Here is a 27,451-nt window from a genome sequence, read left to right as displayed (position 1 = left end):
TGTTTCTACATTGCTTTTACTTGAGTACAAAATGTGAGTACTTCTTCCACCACTGTTGAAAATAGCCAATCTACAAGCTCACAATGTGTTAGCGGGACACATTGTGAGCTTGTTCTGAGCTTGTTGTGAGCTTGCTGTCACTCCGAATAATGTCTCAGTCTTTAACAGTGTGACCGTATTTACAAGGTTCTCACTCCTTCCGAGGCATTCTGGGTTCCCTCTGTTAGTTTGTTTCAATTCCACACATTAGCCAGAGAGAGACCTGTATGTCAATGTGTATATGACAGCTGTATTATTCTGGGAAAACCCAGCATACTCCTGTAATCCATGTCAGACAAGGCAGCCAGGACGGGCAAGGCAACAAATGGAGGGGTTGAGCAATAATCCAATAATCGATCTTGAAGGCCTGGTAGCCTAACAAACAGTGGACTTGATTGAATGACATGTTTATAAAGATGACGCAAACTCGGACAGACTGACCTCTTCCTCTTTCTTCCTTTTCTTATGTAGTAGCTTGTAGTACGCGCCAGTCGCACCATACTACATTTGAACTGTGTGTGACGGAAGGGCACATCCTTGAAGGCGCAGATCGCCGCGACTTCACTATTTCAGAAGTTTCACTTTGTTATTTCCTGTTTGTACCGGAGTTTATGATTCTTGATGTCATGCAAGTGGCATGAGCTGTGATTTGTCCACTTTTGAGGGGACACACAGACATACATAACATAGACAAAGCCAGTACTGGATGGGTTGGCCTTTGGCCACCCTGTAAAAATTATATGTTGCCATCATTTATTTGGTAAAAACACAATTTCTTGCTACTTAAAACACTGTATAAATATTGCCTGATATTTCATATATACGTCTTCAGAAATATGAATGAATTCCCAATTCACCCATCACTTACCATTCAATTGGGAACTCAAGAGTTTCCACTATATGGAAACATACAATCTTCTATCTGTACTATGTCTTGAACAGCTCCATCACGCTTTGCGCAATACAATTCTTGTAGTTTGCATGGTGTCAATATATCTACAGTGTGGGTCAGATTTGTCAGCATATGTCTGCGCCAATGTCACGAATAGAAACTGCGGTATATTTGATAGGCTCTGCAAATCAATGAATGAATCCGAGTGTGATTATTACACTTCTTAAATGTCAGGCTAAAAAAGCTTTGACCGCAGAGTTCTACTAGACGTCCAACAAACCCAATTAGTGTCCCTCTTTTCGCCTCAGTATGTCGTCTCCTTCTTCACAGTCCTTAGCATCCTGTCTCACAAATGCACACACGCACACACGCACGCACGCACGCACGCACACACAGTGCATAGACAGGTGCATGCTCACGCACAAACACAGACGGCAAAGTGCAAAAGCGTGCAAACAAACAGCCGCATGTGTGCGTGCGCGCACTCACACACACACACACATATACCTTTGTGTTGTCAGGGCCTGCATGGTGTAACTCCTGCATGGACAGCTTATGTGCCTCCCCAAGGAGTAGCAGCTGCTTGTTCAGGAAGCTCATCTGCTGCTGGGTGCTCTCACTGTTGCTCAACTGAAGGACACACAAGACAGCCAATGACAATCGAGGACAAAACAGCAATTACGCTACAAACCAAACCTGTCACAACCATTTGTGAACATATAAATAATCTGTCGGCAGCACGCGATTAGTCTTTCATATGAGCTGGCATCGCAGCGCCTGGGCAAGACTGTAGAGCTTTGTGAGTCTTTCAAACTCGAGCTCGGTTAATGAGCCGAAAAACAAACAAACCCAAATAATTATATGCGATATTAATATGATATAGATTTTTGGGGAATTGCCTTGCACTGAGCACTTTGAGGTAACCAGTGGACCAAGCAGGAACTCGGTGTCTTCCTCTAAAACACATGGAAGAGCACTTAACGACATCCAGCACCTTTCAGTTAAAAAGGATGGTTTCACCCAGCACCTGTTAGTTAAATGGTTATTTCTCCACTTGCCAACCACCCCACAGACCCGAGTTAAATTCCCAGCAGCTCCGACACTCACAAACGTTAGTGTTTGCGAGGGATCGTGTCCTTGTCCCTGTACTAGTGACCCCTGCTTGCTGGTTAGTGCTGCCTGTCCAGCAGGGAGGGGAACTGTGGAAGATAGCGCGAACCTCTGTGTGAGTTACAGTCCGGGCTCCACACAAACAATTATGTTTGTGTGGATGCCCAACCAAGCGGGAGACACAGGCGAAGGATTCCCTAGTCTCCACGGTGGTGGGCAGGAACCTTACCCCAGTGCCACCCAAAGGCCATCTTTCAGTCATTTCTTTAGTTTCTTTAGTCCCTTTAGACCAGGGGTCTTCAACAGGGGGTCCGGGACCCCTAGGGGGTCCACAGAGTTACTACAGGGGGTCCGCCAAATCTTTGTGTGATAGGTTTGTTTTTTTCCCTTAACCACTTGAACCCTAGCATCCCTTTTTCTGAGGAAAACTTTAGCCAAAAAATAGCAGATCTACAAGCTCACAACGCCTCGCGCTGCGAGGCGTTGTGACCTGAGGCCGATTCTACAAATGTCTCCTTAAATCCTATGCTATATCAGTGGTGCACAAAACCTTTTCATGTCAAGGACTACCCAAAATTACATATATATAGCCGAGGACCCCCACCCCCCCCCAACATCTCAATATTTTGCAATAGGGACCCCCCCCCCAAAAAAAAAAATATATATATATTCGAATGCACAAAATGTTCCAGGTTTTTCAAAAATAGCAGATCTAAAAGTTCATAGCGCTTGGTGCCGCACTATGAACTTGTATATCTGCTATTTTAGAATAGCCAAAGTGTAAAATAATGGATAATGTGGTTACAGTGGTTCAAATTGTTCGCTTTAAATAATGTATAATATTCAAAGACTTGCACCAATCTTCGCGATTTTTCAAAAATAGCAGATCTAAAAGCTCATAGCGCGGCACGAAGTGGCGCGCTATGAGCTTGTAGATCTGCTATTTTTGAATAGCTATAAGTATAAAATGCCACAGATGCGTTCGCGGTCTGTTCCGGTGGGTGCGCTGCCTACCTTGATGGTCATCTGGTTGAGGAGGTGACCAGTGTGGCACACTTTGTTGTTGGCTCTCTGGAGTTCTGCCTCCAGCTCATCCGTCCTCTTCTGGCACTCCTGCAACTTGCTCTGGAAAAAGAGAACACTCATTGAAATGACTGTATGTCAACATGGCTGAAGAGCTGTGCAAATGCTGAAATGCGTTCAAAGAGTGTGTAGATCTATTGACCATATTCACACAGCGGCCAATTTTGCTGTACTAACTGTAACATCGCACTCAGGGTGGGAAACCAGAGCAAAATGGTGGGCATAATGGTGTGCACTGTGGGTGTGGAAGCACCACTTCTCCCTATATAGGGAGTTCCATGTAACATTTTAAATTAAACAATATTATTTTAAACAAAAGCCTCTGGCTCCCCAGGCGGGCTCACTAACCACTCAGCTATGGCCGTGACCAATCAGGGCCCAGTATTCAAATATGGCAGACTGTAATTGGTAGTTGGTTGTAGGTCTAACCAATCGCGTCCAAAGCCATTCTTTTGATCCCACCCCTTGGGAAAAAAATGTCCCTCGTAGAAGCACCAGACTCATATCCACACAGTGATATAGTGTGGCCACACGAGGATAGCATAGACCCCCCCCCCCCCCCCCCCCCCCGCAGCAAATTGAACTCTGTATCTAAAAATGTGTACAGTATGTGTGTGTACGTTACCTGCAGTTCCTGGTTCTTGGTGTAGAAGTCGTCTCGTCCCTGTTGCAGCTGTCTGACCTGACTATGCAGCCTGGTCACCACGGTCTCCCGGTCGTCCCAGAGCTGCCTGTATCTCTGCTGCTCCACGTGAAGGCTCTCTCTCAGAGACACGATGTCCACGCTCTGCAGGTTCAGCTGGTCCTTCTGCGGCGGGGACGGAGACACCAGTCACCAGCGGTGTAAAGCAACTAAGTACATTTACTCAAGTACTGTACTTTAAGTACAATTGAGGTATTTTTTTACTTTACTGGAGTAGTTCCTATAGTCAGTACGTTTACTTCTACTCCACTACATCTCAGAGGAAACTGTTATACTTTTACTCCACCACGATTATTTGAAAGCTTTAGTTACTAGTTACTTTGTAGATTTTGATTATTATTACAACACATACATTAACCACTTCAGCCCTATATACATTTCAGCCATTTGAAAATAGCCGATCTACAAGCTCACAAAGAGCTTGTAGATCTGCTATTTTCAAAAGATTTTTATATATTTGAAAACTTGGGAAATGGGACCTTCTGCATAATGAGCACTTTCTACTTTTGATACTTTAAGTACATTTTTGATACCAATACTTTTGTACTTATACTCAAGTTATTTTTTTATTCCGAACTTTAACTTGTAACAGAGTGTTTCTACATTGCAGTATTGATTATTTTACTTAAGTAAAACATTTGAGTACTTTTTCCACCACTGGAAGTCACGTGAGTCAGCATGCAAGCACATAAATACAAGAGTGTGTACAGCATGTTTGCTCAGGAAGACCTTCAATATGTATTTAACCAATTGAAACCTAGTGTACCTATTCTGGGGCCAACATTCGACATTCTACAAGCTCACAACGTGTGGCGGCGCTTGTAGATTGGCTACCGTCGCTGATGATATTTTGAGTAGAGCCGAAAACAGGAGGGGGCCTAGTATAGAGCCCTTGGGAATCTGGTTAACTAAGTATTGGGTTTAAGTTGTTAAATCTACCAATAATGGTACTATTTACACACTTTTACAGTCTTGTCTGATGCAGGCCTTGCGACCCAAAACATTACATCTAACCTATTAGCCAAGAGTTTCGGTCATAGGACTTGCTGTATGAACACTTGCTGTATGAACACTTTGACTGCACCGATGAAGGTCCTATGAGCACGTAAAAAAATAATAATAATGTTTTCTTAGTCTGTCTAAGGAGTCTTCCTTAAAAGTTTATGTAGAGAGCAAGTCTTTTTCTGCCAGTTTTCCTTTATGTTTTTGAGACAACCGCACATGCAGTCAACCCTGAGCAAAGGACAAAGAAGGGGCGCAACAGTTTACCCTGGACTACATTTGGTTTCAACAATAATTCTCAAATACACACACACACACACGCACACAAAAATAAAGTATGGACTGTTACCATAGCATTGTTCTGCTCCTCTAGGGCGGTGGCGTTGATGATTCTGCGGAGGAGGCGTCTGTTGCGGACGGCATGCTGTTCCCTCTTATAGCGCTCATATAGCAGCTGGTTGTGCAGCAGCAGCAGCTGGCTACGCAGTGTGTGGAGCTCATCTAGGGGAGCCGAGCCTGGGGAACCAATAATAAACAACAATTATAGTAATAATAACTAGGGCTGGGCAATATATCAAATTATATCTATGTCGGCAGCCCCATAAGATCTGAAAGCAGGGGTGCAATAGTTAAAACTAATCGATTTAATCAATTATAAAGAATAAATGTTCTCTCAATTTTTTCGAATGCATGGTTTTGTGAGCTTGAAGATCGGCTATTTTCTCTTAAGTGGTTAATCAGACTAATCAATTGAGTCAATAAAAAAATATATATATATTTTGCATTGATTGAAACAGATTTTAAAAAAGCGCTTGTTTATATGTGCATTATAATGATTGAAAAATAAATCAACATAACAATCACCATGAAGATAATTCATAGCTGCAGCTCTATCTGAAAGCCTAAAAAGTAAAAACCAAGATCCGCTTGTATAATTCCATGGTGAAGTGGAATCTACTGTAGGGGGCTGAGCGCTGGAGAATAACCAAATGTGACATGAACAAAATCAGCTCATTCCACAATGGCTGCTTGAGAAAGATCTGCCGTATATTCTGGCCCAATAAAATATTGAATAAGGAACTCTATATAAACACTGGCTGTCGAAACGTCACCTCAGAAATTAAACATTGTCGTCTAAAGATGGCTTGAACACAAATGTCCCTCAGATGGACACAACAGGGGGGAAACAACAAGCCCGACCTAAGATCACCAGGTGAAGAACGGCAGAGGCAGAGCTGCTGGTGATCAGTCTCTCGTGGGGTAAGGCACAACTGGCTGCGAAAGACTGATAGTTGGAGGAGCATTATTGATGCAGCAGGCCCCATAGGGGGGCGAAGAGCATAACCAAGTATTGATAGTGTTATATGAGACTAAATATCATATGGGATTTTTTACATCGTAATATCATGATATGGTATAACGTGTTGTTTTTTCCTGGTTTTAAATCACTCGCGTAAGCCATATTTTAGACTTTAATTTCTTTTACAAAATATTTCAAAAATAGCCAATCTACCAGCTCACAACAAACTTGAAGTACGTTTGGAATTGAAGCAAAACCCAAATGACCACTGATAATGTCTTTAATTCCACTGTCCTCATTTATCACACAAATATCAATAGCTGTGGTCTAAGTTTCTCCAATATAAGATAAAGATCTAATACTTATTACTGAATGCAATACTGTCACAGATCACCAGTTGAAAAAAAAACATGATCTAACTGAATGTGATAATTGCAGACTATATCACCTTTTTTCTGCAAACAGTTTGCACTGAAACAAATTTCAGTGCAAACTGACAATAAAGTATTATCGTATCGTATCGTATAATGAATCTGTAAGACAACTTTTAACACAGTGAGTAGTACTGATGAGAACTTTATATTGTAAAATGTTTGTTGTGAAAGATGTTTTACTCTAAACTGCCCTCTAGTGGATGCATCGCTTAACATCCATGCCAACATAATGCATTAAAGTAGTGGTTCTCAAAGTGGGGTCCAGGGACCCTGAGGGTTCCTTGAGGGGCTTCCAAATGGACCCTTGCAGTTGTATAAAACTGAGAATGTACAAATGGAACCAAATGGACCCGTGTACACACTCAGTTATTGGGGTTCTTGAAATTAAAATGTTTGAGAACCACTGCATTAAAGTATGAGCGGTGATAGTATTATATATATTACGTCATTATATATGTTCATACATAAAGGGAGCATTAATAAGCCTTTACCCTACCAAACAACTTAATTGGCATACTAAAAATTGCATTCTGGTGCCTCTTCAGAAATATTCAGTGACTCAAAAGTCTACCAAGTCCAAGTACCACGTGAGGGGTATATCGTCTGACTCTGGAGGATACAATGGTTGCGGTGATCCTACAATGAAACACTCAAGTCCCTGAAGGTACATTTAGATTTAGTACATTTTGTTTGAAGGAATACAATATATGGTTCTCTGAGCTTCATGTGTCCCTAGTGAATACCCTTTTGTGTTATCATGGGCCCCAAAAAAGGAAAACGCATAGAAAACGTACATTGGGCCAACATCTAAGAGCACAACTTCAAACATTATTCAGAGCCATGGTATAAAGAACAAAATAAAATAATAAACTTAATGACTACAGTGGTTATTCTCCAACATGACACGTGGGAGTAGAAGGGAAAAAAACACAGTGGAGATCAAATCTTGAGAACTTGCTCGAAGACCTAAGTTGACAGTCACCTGGGGAGCTTCATTTTCATTACAGCAGTATGTTAAGGTCTTTCAAGAGTTGTGTGTTTCTTCTCATACAATCAAAAATACATGACTCCTATCATTTAAGTAACTGAGGGTGAAGTGATTCAATTCTGGTGTTAGAAGTCCTATATAAGTCTGCCAGAGGAGTTTTGGCAAAAAGGACAAGGCACTGCTACTGTGATCTGCAGCTGGGGGAAATTAGACAGACATTCTTTTCCTGGATGACCGAGTGAAGGGGCGGGGGGAGGGAGGGCTGTGTGGAGGGAGGCTAGGCTACACAAGAAAACCCTGAGTGTTAATGTAACCATCAGAGTGTAACAACTGACCCGTAATGGTATTTGTGTACACCGTCAAAGATACATTTCCACTCAGAATTTTGCAGTGGGGAGAAGGACTTGCATAGCGCAAATTATCTGAACAGTCATCTACTTTATTCACTCAACAATATCTGACCCAAGAGTCTTAACCCTTTGAATACTGAAGAATCCATGAAAAATTGTTACTAGGCGTCTTTCCAACTAAAATCATAACACGTTTTACTTTAATTCCAAGCCGATTCGTTCCCATATTCCAAGCATTTTTTCCCCCACTAGCAAACCTTTTAAAGTCGTCTACTCCGGAATCTGTGACTCGTTCTAAAGCAGTTCCCAAACCTTTTAGCGCAAGACCCAAAAGAGAAACTAGACGTTTGCCCGGGACGCAAGCTAGTGATAGCAGATTTAGCAGATAGCAGATAGCAGATTTACAAGCTTACAGCTTGTAGATCTGCTATCATGATGGTGTCTTTTATCATTATCAACGCTGAATTGTGTTGTGTCGTTAATTGTCAGATGATTACCTCCAAAGTGCGTCCAGTCAGCTGACTTGCTTGGCAGAGGCAACCTGTAGTGTAGAAGATTCATATAGATGAGAAAAAAAACACAAGCACTTACTTCCATTCCAGCAAAAATGGTCTGTTAAAGCCACTTAAAACGCTATATATATTTCGTTGACTCCTCGTTTCGTTGGTTCCTCCAGTGGTCTATACAGGTCCCCTCCTTTTCACTATACACTCTAGACCAAATCTCACCAAATCTACAAGCTCATAACGCATTCTGAGCTTGTAGATCAGCTATTTTTTACCAAATGATCACCCACTATGACAAGCACAGATTTGGGATGCAGGGGTTCATGTGGTTAACATGTTTGAATGACAACATTCTTTAATAAAAGAAATATGTAAATGCTGTACATTGCCTTCAATGATGCAATAAGTGATGAACCCTACGCTCAAGCACCTGCACATATACTGTATCGTTAGCCTCATACCATAATTGCCTTAAGTCATATTTTGAAGGTTTTCAGGAAAGAAATGAAAAATGGAGGACTTTTTGAATAAGTCAAAAGGTAATTTCTTTTGCCTAAGTCAACACACTCATTTTGCCTAAGTCATGTTTATCTATCTTTATTTATATCTGCCTAACTCTACTCTCCCAACACTGCTGATTCCTGCCGTATAGACCAATTATTTGTTTACTAACATTGAGCCTGGACGCACAGGTGATTGTTTCACGCAATCAATTCCCAACCTGTTTCGGGGTGCACTGGTTTCAGCACACCCCAACCCCCTCTTGTGTGTGTTGGCTAGTGAGACGCGTCCTAACGAGACCTGATATAATGGGTTTCGTTGCGCGCATACTGGCTGCACGCAGCCAGTATGACGTCGTCTGTTAAGGGGTCTATTGCCTATGTTTTCAGCCTATCAGAATGCTTGTTAAATTCAAAATCATTTCTGGCTAAGTCAAATAAGTTAGCCTCATAGCATAATCGCCCAAGTCATTTTTGGAATGTAACAAGCATTCTGATAGGCTGCGGACATAGGCAATAAGGCACAATGAAGCAGCAGAAATGTCAATTTAGCCAAAACATTACTTAGGCAAGTATGCTATGAGGCTAACGGTATATAGACTTAGTGCATTGCTATAACCCTGTATTGTCATTCATGTACAGTATGTGTGCAGTCAATGTGCAGATGGTTTAATTACAACCCACAGCATCTTTCAAGCGTGTTACAGTGGCATAACAAATTGGTGGATTGGACCTTTAATACTGTTACTTGGTCCTTCTCATGCATTTATGTTCTCAGTGGGTTGGTTAATTTATCTGAAATGGCACATAGAATATGCAGGGAGTGAGGAAGCTTTTAACCTTTTAACCTGATTAAATTCCCTCCAGCAGGACGAGCCATGGAACAGGCGCTGTCAGAACTGTGGAACTTAGGCTTGACTACGGTTCCCTGATTTTCTTGGATAAGAGGAACCAGTTTAAGAAGAGTTCCAGTGGAATTAAAGTATTTCTGTTTGCTCCTCACACCCTGGGATTTACATTCCTCAGAGAAACCTGATAAAATGAAATTGAACAAAAAGGGGACATTGTAATATAGAGCTATGCATCTATCAGAGGCCATATTCAATGAATCAATAGTCCCAAACTTGTAGAACTCACTCAAGTATCGATTTTGCACTTCCTGTTGACAACTCGACTGACCAATGGCCAATTATTAGCTCCTTCCCCTTTGATACAGGAATCAAAGGCAATGTTCCAGGCTTTCTCCTTTGTAGACGAGAAAGCCTGGGAACGAGGCTACAGTAGGTGCAACTGGTTAATTTCTGATTAAATTCCCTCCAGCAAGCTGTGCCTTTGGTGAAGATAGATTAAAAAGGTAGAGGGTGATAGGGACAGTTCCTCTGCTGTTGATAGATAAACCTTTATTGATTCCGCGAGGGAAATTTGGTTGTAATAACAGCACCGCGGTATGAAACACAGGACAGATAAGGGTAAAGAAATACATCTATGCTTCAAGAGTAAAAAAATAAAAGGAGTAAGGAGTAAGCTTTAGAAAAAAAACTGTCTGGCCTGGTTCTCTGCACTTGGACTGGTCATGATTTGCATGATGTATGAGCTATTAACAGGTATAAATATAAACGTAGTCAAAGTGTTCATGAAAGATCTGTCACCGCAGTAGTATGGGTGAATATGTACAGTCAATATACAATGGATAACTATGCTAAATACTGTGCATTTATTGCTGTTGATAGATTGTATATTACTCAATGTACAATTAATCGGTATATTATACAAGCTAGAGGGTAATGGGGACAGTTCCTCTGCTGTTCTATCACTGGCTCTGTGTGTGTGTGAGAGTGTGAGTGTGTTTGTGTGTGCGTATAAGGGGCAGGGCATTACACAAAGGCTGTAGTTGTTCTCAAATGGCTCAACAGAAGGAAAGTAAACATCCCAGCCAAATCCTGCACGGTAAGCATCAAAACACGACATTGCTACATAATGAAAGAACATGTAACACACATTTCTGTTCCATTAGCAACAGAGAGCCTTGAAGACAACTTGGAATTAGAAAGCAAGCTTAACCTATTCACCTATTCAAAAATAGCAGATACACAAGCACATAGCGCTGCACCGAGTGCCGCGCTATGAGCTTGTAGATCTACTATTTTTGAAAAAACGTGGAAAAAAAAGTTTTAATTGTTTTCAAAAAGTGTTAAGACTGTTAAGATTTAAAAGTAATTTTGTAGAATCGGAACCTCAGGCCTTAATGGGTTAACCCCCTCACCTCTTGAGAACCTTATCGTGGGCATCGCTCCCTTGCTGAACGAGGCGATCGAGCACCTCCAGAGGGGAAGGGGACACCACGCCCTCTTCCTCGCCGTCTTCCAGGCCGTCCTCCCTCTGGCACAGCCTCGCCATCGCGGCCCGGTGCACGGCCTCCAAGGTCTTCTTTCCCACAAAGTGCGAGGCCGCCCGGGGCAGAGCCAGGTCAAACAGGGTCTCGTAGGGCAGCGAGGACGGGGTCTTACTGCCGGGGCTGGGGGAGAACAGGCCAAATTTGGCCGCCTCGTCCTCTGGGGCGGAAGGGCTTTGGTGGAGATGGTGCTCGATGGGCGTGAAGACGGACTGGAAAGACCACGGCTGCTCCAGACCCAGGGCTGACCCCCGGCTGTCGTCCAATCCTCCGCCAGCACTGCTGCCAAACACACCTGTACCCAGTGGTGGGAAAAGTACTCAAATGTTTTACTTCAGTAGAAGTATCAATACTGCAATGTAGAAGTACTCCGGTAAAAGTCTGGAATTCAAAATGTACTTTACCGTAAAAGTACTAAAGTATTGGTATCAAAATGTAAAAATCTACCAAAAGTAGAAAGTACTGATTATACAGAATGTCCCCTTTCACAAGTTTTCATATGTATACATTTTATACATATGTCCAAAAATCATTTGAAAATAGCCGATCTACAAGCTCACGCATTGTAGCTTGTAGATCGGCTATTTTCAAATGGCCGAAATGCATATAGGGCTGAAGTGGTTAATATATGTTTCGTAATAATAATAAATAAAATCTACGAAGCAACTAGAGTTTTCAAATAATAGTGGAGTAAAAGTAGAATATTTGACTCTGAGATGTGGTGGAGTAGAAGTAAAAGTAAAGAAAATCGGAAATAATCCAGTAAAGTAAAAATAACAAAAAATGTACTTTTCACTGTCAGAGTATATACACATAACTAAGGCCCAGACTACCAGCGGATTTTTTTTTTTAATGTTCTTTTAAAAGAATAATAATCTCGTCTTTCTCGTTGACGGCAGGCTGCGCCTTAGCAGAATCCGACGAGAAATCTCGTGGGCAAAGAGTTAAGTAAGTGTAATTTGCAGCTTAATAGTACACGGGACATAAGCAATTAAATCCTTTTCAAATCAATGACTTTGTTTTGTTGTTACTTTTGGGTCAATTCATTCATTCATCATTCACTTATTAAGTAGACGTGTAATAAGCGGTACTCAAGCAATACTTGAGTAAATGTACTTAGTACCACTGCCTGTACCTGGACCACTCTCCGCTTTCTCTGGGGTGCAGACGACATTACGGGTGTCCCGGATTGTGCCTCCAGGCTGCGTGTTGGATAGGGTCTTCTCCTGAGCCTGACTGCCTGTCAGGGTCTCAGTGGTGTGGTAGAAGGGGGAGTCGAATCCCCTCAGGCCTGCCAGGTCTCGCTTATCCTCTGTGATTTTCAGCAGCTCCTCCGTGATGGCAGCTGCTTTGGGGGTAAACATAGATAACAAGACATGTGCGTTAACTTAACCCTGAAAGTGTGACGATATTGCTGTGTATGATTTCAATATAGCTTCATAACCATAAGCCATTTGCCGGGTCAGAACCGTCATTTACCTGGCGTTTCCTATGATGATGGAGGACACAATAGTCCCCTCAATAAAAGGAGATTAACATTTCTTATTAGTATAATCTTAGGGGGTGTCAACTTCATAAGATTTTGCAATAGATTTTTTTTTCAAAGTAAGTTATTTTGGTTGACTCCACTGACTTTTCAACAAAGTCAACATTTTCCAAGTTAAATTAAAATAGATATGGCTGCTGGGTTTTATTAAAAATAATGAATCTGTCTTGTTTCTGCGTCTTTATCAAGGGTGTCAATCACCGTGGAGGTGGCTGTTTAAATAAAAAATATTCAAACTGCACCCATTACAAGGGTTTGTTTGGTTGGTTCACTTGAGATTTATTATATATGGGAGTAAAATTTTGACATTTGACATCTCTTAGACAAAGGCCTGCATTATTATATTGTATTTCAGGTTATGACTAGCATTCCATTTGGCACTTTAGAACTCCCATCTCACACTTTTTGAGAAGAAACATTTGAGGAAGCAGTGCAAAGTCAGTCAGAGCTACCCAAACAGACTGTCCAGTAACCCAAAACTACTGGCTTGAGATTGTATCAGATATTAACGCAATAATGGGTTCTGAGCTTGAATGTACTTTTACCAAAATTTACCTGAGTAACATACCACCCGAATTTAGCACCGCAGACAAGTACCTTCTCAAAATATTATTGGTGGCCAGTAAGAAGGCTATAACCAGGAGGTGGCTCGACAAAAACCCACCAACAAAGGGGGAGTGGATAGCCATTGTACAGAACATATACGAAATGGAGAAACTCACATATTCTGTAAGACTCCGTATGGATACTTTTTGTAAATACTGGTTAAAATGGATATTACATATGAAAATAGTTCTGTGAAAGACCTGTAAAGAAGTGGGGTTTTTTGAATGTATATCTGTATGTATGTACAAGTATGTGAATCTGTACTATGCGTGGGGATACCTTGCTTGATTTAATACCTCTATGTTATATACTTTTTATTTTTGTACACTTTACTGCTTGTTTTTTATTTCTATGTATATCTCTCAACGAAAGGACTGAAGTTGCTTCAAATAAGGATCCCTCTCATTTCATCTGGACTGAATAGCCCTTAACATGAGAATGTTAACTTTGCCAGAAATGTACTAATTTAACTTAATGTATATGTGATGCCCAACATGACCTAACCTGCCCTAAGAAAAAGAAAATAAAAAGAAAGTTTAAAAAAAAAAAAAGAGCTACCCAAACAGATATGTTTATGTGCAGTAATCAGCACTAATTAAACAACGAAGATACTTCAGATACTTGTGTGATACTGGAATCTCAGTTCAAATGACCAAGAAGACTTGCATGGAAACTGAGAGTAGGGGCAGAGCTAGACTCAGCACAGACTAGAGGAGGCGGAGCACTCTCGAGGGGCACTTCTGATAAAAAGATATCATAAAATAACAGATATCCTATCACAAACAGCTGATATCCTATCATAAACGGCTGATATCTTATCATAAACGGCTGATATCCTATCATAAACACAACCTGCCACTTATTGAGCATAGCAAGCAGCAACACAAGCTTGTTCTGAAGGACACAAAAGAAAGCCTTGGACAGCACACGTTACTCTACATGCATCGATTAGAGAATGGTTCACCACCACCATATGAATGTCTCACTCTCCACAGAGGCAGTATGTTTGTAGTTAATCCTGTACCAACACTACCGATTCAGCAATTAATGCGAAGGGATGGAACACACATCAAATACAACGATGGCGGGACTAGCTACGTTGCAATTGACAACTGATGAGTGATTTTGTAGAACAGTCTTGTTACGCTGTTGCAATCGAACATAAATGACTCGTATCTCATGGCGAGAAAAATAACTTACAAAGTACTACAAAAATACAAACAATAAAAGACAAGTATATGCGGCAGTCTACAACATTAAAAAGCAAAGATCAAGTAGACAAGTGCAGTGAGAGTGGAAGCAACAGATGCAAGTGTGCATAATTGATAAAATAAGCAACACAAGCTCAAATCTATTTTAAACATCCATTTGCCATGTTATGTGTTAAAGAACAATTTTGTCTTTGGTCAATACTCAATAAATAATCATTGAAAACAAATATAATAATGGAAAATCTAATAATAACAAGGCCCCGCCATGGTTAGCGTGACCACGGCTGAAATGTTTTCTTTTTTTTTCCTTCACAGCACCAGGAGATATCATTTTCCGAAGATTTAGACTCCAATCCACTTCCTGGTTAACTTATGACTTCAAAAGCCTGTATCTCGGCTCCTAAAAAATGGTTAAAAATCCTGGCACTCAGTGTACTCTGTTTTTAAAAAAAGCTGGCACCCCATGTGTTAATGTCATTATTCAAATGGTCATGTAACACCTTAAATAAATTACCTTAATTATAGTATGGTCTTCATTTAGAAGATAGGTATAGAATTCAGCTCAATCTTTTGATTTGACATGCACCTACCGAATACAGCTGACATTGCTAGGTGATAGACAAAACAACATGGCCAGCAGCACAGATATCCAACTAGAAAAAGTGCTCCTCGGAGCACAGGTCTCCGCCAGGTCAGGTACGTTATTGTGGCCTCCTGGTGGCGCTATAATAGTCCAATGTGAAAAGGGTCCCATTTGTTCAAGGGCTTTTCACTGCAATCGGACACTGCATTCATGATTTGAGGCAAAAATGTGTTTTGCAATATTAGACCTGCTGGTGGCGCTATAACAGGCCAATGTGAAAATGTGAAGTAATTTCTTCCTCTGCCTAATAGAAATGTGCGTGTGAAATTTCACGGATATCGCAAGCTGCGTTCATGATTTGAGGCATTTTGTTCAAAACGGACCAATCCTGCAAACTTTGGAAGCCAATCTTAGGCAATCAGGATGGAATATGGGAAATCGGATAAATCCGTGTTGATTACATGACTATAGAGATACTGTGTACCGATTTGTGTGATGTTTGGACAAAATCTGTAGGAGTAGTTTCAATAAATGTGTTTTGCACATACCGGCCTCCTGGTGGCGCTAAAACAGGCCAATCTGAAAAATTTGAGGTTCTGAATTGGCATCCAGGGAGTGTGCGTGCAAAGTTTCGCAGCGGCCGGGCCAATGGTGCCAGAGATTAGCTGGTAACGGACGGACAGGACGGACGGACACACTGACGGACGGACGGACAGAGGGTAAAACATACTCTCTCGCCATGCCTTTCGGCCTGGCGGAGACAATTACTAATGACCAAAAGATGTAAACTGGGTTATTTTAAAAGAACATTAATATAACATATGTAAGCGCTTTAATCGACTTGCCATAACCCAATTATTTCCAGTTGTCGAGGTATTCATGTGCATGTAAACACACCAAGTGATTTATGATCCATAAGTTTCCCTGAAATCGACTACAAGACCAATAGTTTTCTATATACACTGTGCATTAGCAGCACTAAGTCAGTCGGAGTCGGTTGCAACAGCTTTTAAACCTGCACTCTGTAACCGTCATGTCCTACACAAGATTCAAACCCGGAACTTTCAACTGCAGAGCAAGTAGAGCACTTTTTTAGGGTCGCTTTTCGCCCTAATTTTGTTATGCCAATTAATTCCTCTCCTCTCATGTTGTGAATGATGTTGTATCCTATTGACTCAACTGCCACCGGGAGGAGGTAGAGCCTCCGTCCTACTCCCTCCCGTCCAACACTTCCTGCTGACAGGTGCCGCCCCCAGCCCGTAAACTGACAAATATCACCCTCCCCGCCCGACTTCCCTCCCGATGAACATGGGCCAATTGTGTTTGCACACCTTCTTACTCAGGGGTGACATTTTATTTTGACCTTCACGTACAGTAATACCACTTGTCAATAGTGGTGGTCATACTCTACCACAGGGTAAACATTTCTCAATATTAACGCAGTATACTTTTAGTTCTTATTTATCGGTATCACAATGAAAAGTAAAACAAAATAATAAATACCATGACATATTTTGACATACATTTCTTTAAATATGAATGTTATATTATAATTACAATCTTAGTGTTTGCCAATTATTTGGGGGCCAAATAATTGGCAAATAAAAGGCTTCACTCACCTTCTTCTCTCTCCTTCTCTGTTCTCAGCTGAAGGTCAAGTTCCTGTTTCTTCATGAAGACTGACAGCTCTGTCAGAGTCAGGGGGATGTTCTCTGCACATCCTGTATCTGATGATCACAAGGTGAGAAGTATGCAAGTAAGCATTCGTTATTATATACATCGTGGGTCTTTTCATGCCTTTATTGATAGTTTAGTGTAGATAGACAGGAAACGAGGAGAGAGAGAGATGGGGAGTGACACGCAGTCAGGATCGGGACTCGAACCCGCAACACACTGTCAGGCTACATTGGAGGCTCGGTGCCCGGACCGCTAGGCCAGCATTTGTTTATATTTAATCATCTTCAACCACTTAAACTAGGGCTGGGCCATACGACTTCAAATCAATATCACAATTTCAAACTTTTACCTCGGTTACGATTAATACGCGATAAAAAAGGTAAAATAGCAGATCTACAAGCCCAACACGTAGATGGGTTATTTTCACTATTTACGTACCCCACCATTATACTTATTTAATACATGAAGAAAGAAGGCACTTGAGCAAACCCAGACAATTGAAGCCTTTTTTTTATTAACAGGGTGCAGACAAAAAAGCGTTTAGATGTTAAAACATCTTTGTGTATTTGACATTGAGACGTTGTCACCTTTTTTGTTAATGAAAGAAAGGCTTCAATTGTCTGGGTTTTCTCCAGTGCCTTCTTTCTTTGTGCCTTACGAGGCCTGCTTCTGAGATGCACTGGACCAGCCGGAACTTGGCTTGAGGCACAGTGGAACCCCCCATTGTTCCTTAAATTATTTAATACTTTATTATCAAATGGGATATACAGAATATAGCAGCATATCTGAACTATAAAAGTCTACACAATAAATATTCAATATTCACTTAATGACTAACCTCTGTTGTTGCCAACCTCTCCTACACCTTTCTCTGGTTCTTTCACTGGTTCCTGCCTCAACAGTGCAGGCTTAGTAGACTCTCCTGGTCGGCGATCCTGAAAGTTTAACAATTCAATGTAATTATTAGTTTGCCTAAGAATTATTGCCAAATTGAAATTACCCATTTCTTAAGAGACTTTCAATGACCAATTTTATCCCATGAATAAAATAAAGCATCCGCAGCCGAATACGTATCATTTTGGGGGTCCTTGACATGAAAAGGTTTGAGAACCACTGGCATACTGCACCTTTCTTGGTGGACTAGACTGGACAGTGTTAGAAGGCAGGGAGATGATGGGAAAGTCGTCTGACAGGGTCGGGGGTGGCGAGGAGGTGGCTGGAGTGCTGGAAGCAGGTGTACCTTTCCCTCCTGCTGGGCAAAAAAACACAACATGAGTAAGAGTCAAGAGAAAAACTGGAACTACAATAAAAACAATGATATGAATATACTGTACAGTATCTTATTAGAGTTTTATGAATAGCCAATCCCAAATACTAGAATGGCATCGCAGAATGTAATTATACAAATATTGTTTTTATCAAAGAAAATTGAGCGAAAGAGACAATATATTGTTGTTATATATAAGCAGAGATAATATACACACATATTAACCACTTAAACCCTATATACACTTATAGTATATGCGAACATACCGGAACTACAAGTTCACAATGCATCACAATGCTTGTAGATCTTCTATTTTCACTATCTTTGAAACTTCATGAAAACATTTGCCTATAATGACATGCCTGAAATAGTGCCACTTTTCTGGGCATGTCATAATGGGCTAACATTCTGCGAAAACGGGTGAGCAGTCGGTGAAAGCAGCAGATCTACAAGCTCACAACACGTCGCGTCTCGTTGTGATCCGCTGTGTTTGGTGCAGAGATTTGGTGTAGAGGGAAAAAAAGGAGAGGGCCATACTGGGGAACCCCGGTCAACAAAGTATATAGGGTTTACGTTTTTTTAAGTGAACTCTGACCTGAGGTGGACTGGAAACGCCCAGGGAGGTGAGAGGCACTGTGGGAGAGCTCTAAGTTGGGCGACATGCCCCTCGAGGAAGGGGGCGTGGCCATGCCACACAAGGAGGAGGGGCTCCACAGAGAGTCCTTACCCCCGCATGAGTTCAGTTCACAGCTGGAGTTCTGATGAGGGGACATAAAATGAATGGACAACATTAAAGCTACACTTTCATGTCCTACCCCGGATTCAAACCTGGGTCACCCACGCAAAAGTTCAGACATTTTTTACCACTGAGCTAATAGAGCCTGCTTGCTCAGGGGAAAAACTGAATTTTGACCTTCAGGCAGTACCACATGTGAACCAGTAGTGGTTAAACCAGACCACAGGTTATAAATGTCTCAATAGAAGAGCAGGAAGACCAAATACAACCACTGCAATTGTGTAAGTTATATATATTAAGTCTACCATACAGATTGGACAAAATAAAATTGTATTCACTATCAAAAAAAAAGTTACATAGTGTAGCTTACTAGCTTAAGACAGAAAATCCACCAAAAGCAGCATGGCTAATGGCTTCCAAACTTCACTAGCGACTTGCACCATATTACAAGCCAAATAATGTTTTAATATAGAACAGGGTTAGGCTTCTTTCATTTTTGTTGTCTGACCATAAAGGTTGACATTGACTGCTGTGTCAAGTGCAACTTCAAAAACAAAACAATTGGAAGATATCAGTAGTATCGGTAATGGAATATCTAGGCTAATACTGACAAAAGTCTGAGTTATTCTTAGTTGCTCATGGGTGTCGCGCACCAAAAATAGCCAATCTATGCTCTGTGAGCTTGTAGATGTGCCATTTCCTGTGCGCAACACCGGCATACAGCCAAGTATAACTCAGGATAAATACTACTGAGAGAGATTGACAAACTTCATGCTGACATATACATATTTTGGCACAGAGGTCAGAATTGATTGGTGAGGTTTCCCACCCCCCACTGCCAAGTATGCAGTTAGAGCAAAATGCTGTGTGAATATGGTCAATGGCTACGTTCAGGAATGGTGCACATGTAGCATGAATTGATTTCATGGTTTGCTCTAGGACACTTTGTGAAATACGGATACATTGCGGGGATTTAACTTGTAGATGCAAGCTCGAGACAGTGTGCGTGATCCACTTCTTTATTCCTATATGGTTTCTTTCCAATGCACCCGTTCTGAAAATAAAACCTTCTGTATAAAAGTATTCTTTGTTTTATAGGGAATTTTACTTGTGGAATTACATATTCGTGATCATCATTCCAACTACAAGAATAGGATGAATAACGGATGAAAGAAGTCATGAAAGAAGCAGTACGTCATCATTGTACCACCATCATCTATACAGCATACGTTATAAGGATAATTCCTTTTTAACAGGTCGTTCATGAAAGTCCTTGCGGTCTTGTTTCCAATGAGAACCTGTGAGCAATTAGGGGTTAAGAGTCTTGCTCAGGGACAAATTTCATTTCATCGACACATATGTTGACCTGGCCTGGAATCGAACCTGGGGCAACCAGGGCCTCTGGCTCCCTAGGCGGGTTCACTAACCATTCAGCTATGGCCGCCCCAATGTCTAAGGAATTCAATCTTCTTCACCTCCTTATATGCCAGAGAAAACAGCATCTGACCCTGTATGAACCCCATGAACTCACAGGCAATCTCATTCGAAGCGGCGATAGCATGGAAATCGAGTCTCCCTATTTTTGTTAGGTTGTTTTTGTTTCTCCAGGATTTCCGCCTCAGTTCCAAGAGGGTAACAGATTGACAAGTCCCCAGACAGACACACAGGGGCAGAAAACATAGCAGACCCCATGCATGGCTGGCCCAGAAATAGAGGGAGAGACAGCATCTCCACGGCAACCAACCCCTTTGGACAGACTACAGAGGGGTGGCAGGACAAGGACGGGGGCGAGGGCATGTTTTGTTACTCCTGAAGCCTGACTCGACCGCCTGCCAGCTTGCCCGCTTCGATGACTCAAATCCTGTCCTCCCACACTCTGCATTCCCTCCCTCCTTGCCCCTACGAAAACAAGGGGGCTATTCGATAGCCTGGCAGAGGGGAGGGTGACGAGCATGGGATCAGAGCAGAACGATCCAACTCACTGACACAGCTTATATGTTGAGTGCAAACAACGCAAGCCTGTACACAAACAACAAGAAACTAACTACCTTCTGCAAATCCATGATTAGGGACACAAACTGATCATGGCTCTTGTTGATGGACCAAAGATCATAATCTGGCAAATATACGGTTGTCCCTACCTGCCGCCTGGAGGTCGGTGGGCTACGGTAGGACGAGGGCTGTGTCCCTGAGAAAGGGGGCAAGGACAGGGGTGGGAGAAGCGGCTGTCGTGGAGTGGAGAAGGGGGTTGAAGAAGAGCTTCCTGTTGATGAGAAGACAGAAACATTCAGAAGTACTGTACGTTTAGCCATGCTAACATTCTAAATCAAATTCACACCGACATGCTCAAACATCCATTCTTCCTCGGTTCCATGTTTACAACCATCGTAGCAACATGGGGAAATCATGTTACATTTGTTTTTTTTTAAATATCCTCCCGGACATTTTTTTAAAATAAAAATGGAACCTTTTTCTAATTGAGAAAGTGAGCATTTTTTTCTTCCGATCTCAGCGATTCTCAACCTGTGGGCCACATGAGGGTATTCCAAGTGGTGCCCCCAAATAATTGCCAAAAAACTAAGATTTTAATGATAATATTAATTAAATTAATTAACATTAATTAAAAAGATAATGGTATTTTCTTCCCTTAAAAAAAAAAATCTTTGTGAAACCGATAAATAGGAACTTCAAGTTTACTACAGTAGTTCCACTTGCTCCAAGCCAGAACACAATCGATTGATTGATCATTAAAATAAACACGCTCTGAAAATGCACACGGCCCACCCATACGACCACCTAAAACAGTGGTCAGATGGGTGGGACGGGAACACTTTCGAGATTTTCAAGTGGGCCCTGACCCAGAAAAGGTTGGCCATTGTTCTTAAGGTCATTTTAACCAAAAGGATGGCCTTATTAACACATTCTATCTCCAAATGTAAAGCAATGTTATAATCAGTCATAACTTAGCAAACATGAAAAGGACTATGGTATTGTTTTTTTTTTAATGGGGGTTTTCATTACATTGTACTCAAATGACTATGTGATATCACTATAGATCAGGGGTTCTCAAGCTTTTTTATACCACAACCCAATATTATGAGGGAATTATTTTGGCGACCCCATTCTAGCCTAGAACCACTGGAGTTTCTTGATCCAGCTCTCGATTTTAACTTTGGCCACCGACCGTGGCGTTTTTCTCTATCACGGTAGCTGTTGGTAACTGGTCTGCTGTGAGAATGATCTCCCCGCTTGGTAATGTTACATCGCAATCTAAATTTAACCCCGCGAGGGTACAGATGGAACCAAATGGACCCGTGGTCCATGTATTTGTCCCACCCGCTCATATTGAACATAAGTCCTAACTAAATTGTTTATGAACAGCTAAAATCAGTTTGTGTGCCTCAGCCTCTGCAAGGGCTTGTGTGTGTGTTGTCTTGTGCTGCTACTTGTTCTCGGTTGGTGTTGGAGGAGGAGCTGAGTGTGTGTGTATGAGGAGTGGCCGTCCTCTTCATGTTGGTCGCGACAACCGCACTTTTTTCTTTGATAATAAAACAAATGTGGTTGCCAAAGCGCCACCCCAACGGCACCTTCCTGCGACCCCACTTTGGGTCGCAACCCATAATTTGAGAACCGCTGTAATAAGTGTTAGTGTAAAAATGCTTGCATCTAACCAGGCAAATGCACATCCTGTTTTGACTGCACAAAGGGTTATTCACTGCGTGTTGCTTCCCATCACAAGACTGCATATTTAAGATTAACTATCCTCTCCTTGTGCGTCTTGAGTGAGATCTGAAGATTTAAAAAATGTCAACCTCTAAAGCTACACTCAACTGCAGTCGTATATCTTCCGACAACAATTTTTCTAGTAGTCATGAAGAATAAGTTATACAGTACACCTGGGAAGCACTATGGCCTTTATTTGATATATGTTCTGTTGTGTCCTCACCATAGCTACTGTGGAAGTCTGTGTAGGGGCTGGATGTGCAGTCCTGGGGCCGGAGCTGGAGGTGGGAGTAAAAGTTCTCAGGCATGGCAGCATAGCCCTCTTCACACGAGGCCTCCTTGGGATCTAGAGACACTTTGGCACATTCGATAACGATGTCGTGGATTTCGAACTTTTTCCACCTGCATTAGGAGACAGGCCCACCACTCAATGTTATACAGAATGCCACTTTGCTAAATGAAAGCCTTGTCTCTTCATTTGAAAGGGTTTGAGTGGTTATGGAACTACCTGGTGGGGTCAAGCTCATGATCCTTGGTTCCTGTCACCAATTCTGGATGTATACGAACATGTTCAAGCATCGGCTATGTATGGGGAGTAGAGAGAGAGCATTTATGTTAACCATTCTAAGTGAACAGTAAAGGCTAATTTTACAGTTCCTCACTAGACAAAAGTAATTTCAACTGGAAAGAAAAGTGACATTTGACTCTTTTCTGTTGAAAATGCGTGACTTTGTGTAATTAAAAAGGGGCGTGAAACTAAGTATAAACTAGAGAAAGTGCTCCTCGGAGCACAGGTCTCCGCCAGGTCAGGTACGATATTGTGGCCTCCTGGTGGCGCTATAATAGGCCAATGTGAAAAGGGTGCCATTTATTCTTCAATCAGACACTGCATTCATGATTTGAGGCATTTTGTTCCAAAAATGTGTTTTGCTAAATTAGACCTGCTGGTGGCGCTATAACAGGCCAATGTGAAAAAGGGTGGCATTTCTTCCTTGGCCTAGTGGGAATGTGCGTGTGAAATTTCACGGAAATCGCAAGCTGCGTTCATGATTTGAGGCATTTTGTTCAAAACGGACCAATCCTGCAAACTTTGGAAGCAAACCTTAGCCAATGAGGATGGAATATGGGAAATCGGACAGATCAGTGTTGATCACATGACTATAGAGATACTGTGTACCGATTTGCATGACGTTTGGATAAAATCTGTAGGAGTAATGTAAAAAAAATGGGTTTTGCACAAATCGGCCTCCAGGTGGCGCTATAACAGGCCCATGTGAAAAATTTGAGGCAGAGGTTCTGAATTGGCATCCAGGGAGTGTGTGTGCACAGTTTCGAAGCGACCGGGCCAACGGTGCCAGAGATTAGCTGGTAACACACGGACACACGGACACACGGACACACAGACACACGGACACACGGACACACGGACACACGGACGGAGGGTAAAACATACTCTCTCGCCATGCCTTTCGGCCTGGCGGAGACAATTAGCCTTCATCCCCAACAAGAATGGCGGAAAAATCATTTCACCCCCACCTTCACAACTTCCTCAAATGTCTCCATGTTTTCCTTCATGCTGTAGTGGGAGCGCAGGTAGGACACAAAGTTGCAGGGGTACATGCCATATAGGCGGTGGAAAAGAGAGTAGACACTGGCGTGCAGATGTATCAGGTACACTTCTGAAACATGCCCTGGGGGATGTGAGAAACATCAAAGAGAAAATATGTTTGACGACCTCCAACTATTTAAAGCGATCCTGCATGACAAGCTGCATAGATAACATACTCTACCATGTATATTGAGCAAAATACGTGTTATTCACTAACAAAGTTCCAGACAGCAGCTTTAATGACTGTTAAATCGACTTACCTGCTCTGTGTAAGTTTGCCTGAAGTAAGTCTTTATTGGTTCCCTTTTCTATTTCTTCTCCATTATAGTTTTTTACTTCAACTCTCTGATACCTTTCTACTATCCCCACTCTATTGCACAGTTTACTTACGTTACAGAAAATGTGACAATATTGAGACATTGTATACCGACGTGCAATAAACTGTTAAGTCATTAACACCCAGATCCAAAATGAAGTGAAATGTTTAGCATGTGACTCAGGGACATACCGGGATTCTTCAAGTTCCAGGATGCCAGGCGGCCGAAGATGTCAAAGAACTCCCACAGGTGTTGCTTTCCAGCCTGGGGTATCATCGGGAGTAGAGTGATCAGCACCAACAGTCCGGTGATCAGGACCACTACATCTGTGTCAGTCTTGACAGCAATGGAACAGGAAAGCCATCAGTGGACATATAAGACTCAGCAAGACATTGATGACAATAATGCTAAAAATAACCACATTATAATGCATTATAAATGCGATTATAATGCATTATAGACCCAACCTATCATGACTAGGTCATACCTTGAGGCATTTGAGCAGCGACAGCAGAAGAGGGTAGCGGGCGATCTTGTGGATCCAGGACGGCTGCTTTCGGATTACATGGCCCAGCAGGGTGAGGGTGGGCAGCCGGCAGGACTGTTTTGCCATACACTCGTTCATCCTGTCTAGAAGGTGCTATGGATCAATAAAGGAAAGAGAGGGATACATTTATATATTGACATTTTTTATTTCGATGATGCTCCAGATACAAGTACAGCTATAGAATAAGCTTGGAGCAATGTACAATGCCAGCATAAAGTAGGCATTAATAGAGAGTACATTTTAAAACGACAGTCCCCAAGTCATTTGAGAAATATTACAATAACAGAATTTAACAGTAGACCATTTTGAGGCCGCTTCAAAAAGCAGACAATTACTTTGCTGGTTGCAGCTTTTCAAATTGGTCACAGTCAACCATGTTATTTCAACCATATTGTTATTGTCAATTCATAATCGTAGAACCACCTTCTCTCCAGGCTATGGGATACGTGGGCACAACACTATGGAGTGTAACTAGCCAATCAATGCGCAAGCGTCCAGTGTATGCACGCTTCCAGCACAAACCGGCTCCACACTCACATTGCAACTTGATAATCCATGCATGCAAGTAAGGAATATTTTTCGGCAAACGCTTTTAGTTGCATCAACATTATTATGGTTAGTGTTAGTCTCAGTGAAGTTTATAAAGATTGCTATGGCTGTCTCTTCCACACAGTTCTGCACACAGAGACCCATGTACACAGTCACAGGTGAGAAACGCCATTCAGTTAAAGCTCACTTTTGATTAACACCAACATACTAAATATGTCAACATACCCTATGACACTCATGCACAAGGAGAAAGAGAGAGAGAGATGCAGTTTGACATTACTGAAATTACAGCAAGTATTATTATTGGGGCATGCCTCCTGGCAGAGATTTGCTCTCAACCGAACATAGAAGTTATTGTCTATGTTCCGCCATCAACTGTAGCGGTGCATGCAAATGACGTCATCCTCTCTAATGTTGCTGGATTACAGACACAACACCCCAGCACATTCAATGTGCAATAGTCATTGGCGATTTTAACATCGTTAAAGAAACACTGAGAAACTTCACTCTGTATGTGACTGGTAAAACAAGAGAGATTAAAGGGGAATACCACTCATTTTCAACATTGAACTATTTCTTTAATACACCTTAGAGCTGTTGTGTGGAGAATAAGAAAAAGGTCCCCCCCTTCTATGTTGCCTAGAACTGGATAATTGATTGAGGTCATGTGATCAGTGACATACACAGGGTGTACTTTTGACTCCGCCCCCTCAGCCAAAAGTACACCCTGCGTATGTCACTGATCACATGACCTCAATCAATTATCCAGTTCTAGGCAACATAGAGGGGGGGGGGAATGCAGCCCGCCACCTCCAGGACTGTTCAGCAGTAGTCTGAGCTGGTAGAGAATTAACTGATAGAAGGCTACTGGACAACTGACTGGGATTTATTTGAGAGGATCCATGGTGAGGACATTAAAAGACTCTCCCATGGACTGTATCAGGTTCTGTGAGGAGAGCATTTTTCCCAACAAAAAGATACACTGTGTGCTTCCCCAACAACAACCCCTGGATCAATGGAGACATGAAAGCCGTGCTGAACAGGAAGAAGAGGGCTTTCGTGGCAAGGGACTGAAGAAGGAGCTGAGGGTGGCCAAGAAAGGTTACGAAAAGAGAAATGTGGGTGGGCGATTGGGGGTTTTAGAAAGATAACTGACCATAAGCAGTTTGGCACCAAGGGAACCTTGGAACGTGCAAGTAAGCCGAATCTGTTTTTCAATCAAGTCGGCCACCCAAACCCCATGAGCTCAGCCTGGGCACTTACCAGTGGCCACATCCACACCTTTCCTCCCCCCGGCCCCTACTCCAAGAGGCAACAGCATGACTGGATGTGGACAGTGCAGCCTGTCAGATGTGCTGGTGAGAAACATCAGCTCTACCCAAGGAATTATGCTGTCACCTTTCCTGTTCACCCTCTACAACTTCGACTTCCGCTTCAACTCGAGTAAGTGCCACCAACAGAAGTTCTTAGAGGACTCCTCCACTGTCAGCTGCATCATGGATGACAACGAGGAGGAGTACAGAGCCCTGGTGCAGAGCTTCATAAGGTGGGGTGGCATCAAACAACTCAAAAGACCAAGGAGGTGGTGGTGGACAACTGGCAGAGCACCAAAATGCCCCAAACTCCCATCACCATCCGAGGGGAGGAGGTGGCGGTGGTGGACACCCAGAGTACACGTTTCTGGAGAGTATTGTATATGAACAACAACAAACTGGATTGACGACACAGAGGCCCTCTACAGGACGGGACAAAGCAAGCTGTTCTCCGTGAGGCGGCTCAGG

At 42.2% G+C, this 27,451-nt stretch overlaps 1 protein-coding gene across 3 annotated transcripts in view; it reads right to left on the bottom strand.

The window, feature by feature from the left end:
- Positions 1-27,451, bottom strand: part of tsc1b (TSC complex subunit 1b) — a 41,811-nt gene that overhangs the window by 6,902 nt on the left and 7,458 nt on the right. The window contains exons 4-20 of one of the 3 annotated variants that reach the window (XM_084046263.1): positions 25,062-25,214; positions 24,766-24,910; positions 24,185-24,339; positions 23,157-23,230; positions 22,872-23,050; positions 21,067-21,188; positions 18,785-18,947; positions 18,050-18,171; positions 17,761-17,857; positions 16,865-16,972; positions 12,435-12,647; positions 11,171-11,597; positions 8,399-8,442; positions 5,179-5,345; positions 3,750-3,932; positions 3,056-3,166; positions 1,439-1,561 (exon numbers count right to left, since the gene is read on the bottom strand). In XM_084046263.1, the coding sequence (XP_083902389.1) occupies positions 1,439-1,561; positions 3,056-3,166; positions 3,750-3,932; positions 5,179-5,345; positions 8,399-8,442; positions 11,171-11,597; positions 12,435-12,647; positions 16,865-16,972; positions 17,761-17,857; positions 18,050-18,171; positions 18,785-18,947; positions 21,067-21,188; positions 22,872-23,050; positions 23,157-23,230; positions 24,185-24,339; positions 24,766-24,910; positions 25,062-25,214 (2,586 nt within the window). The remainder of the gene's footprint in view (positions 1-1,438; positions 1,562-3,055; positions 3,167-3,749; positions 3,933-5,178; positions 5,346-8,398; positions 8,443-11,170; positions 11,598-12,434; positions 12,648-16,864; positions 16,973-17,760; positions 17,858-18,049; positions 18,172-18,784; positions 18,948-21,066; positions 21,189-22,871; positions 23,051-23,156; positions 23,231-24,184; positions 24,340-24,765; positions 24,911-25,061; positions 25,215-27,451) is intronic. The other 2 variants (XM_084046264.1, XM_084046265.1) reach the window with 2 other exon arrangements.

The sequence above is a fragment of the Gymnoscopelus microlampas genome (genome assembly GCF_963454915.1).
Source record: "Gymnoscopelus microlampas genome assembly, chromosome: 21".
Classification (NCBI taxonomy): Eukaryota; Metazoa; Chordata; class Actinopteri; order Myctophiformes; family Myctophidae; genus Gymnoscopelus; species Gymnoscopelus microlampas.
The sequence above is the reverse complement of the archived record's forward strand: the minus strand, read 5'-3'. Positions and strand labels throughout refer to the sequence as shown.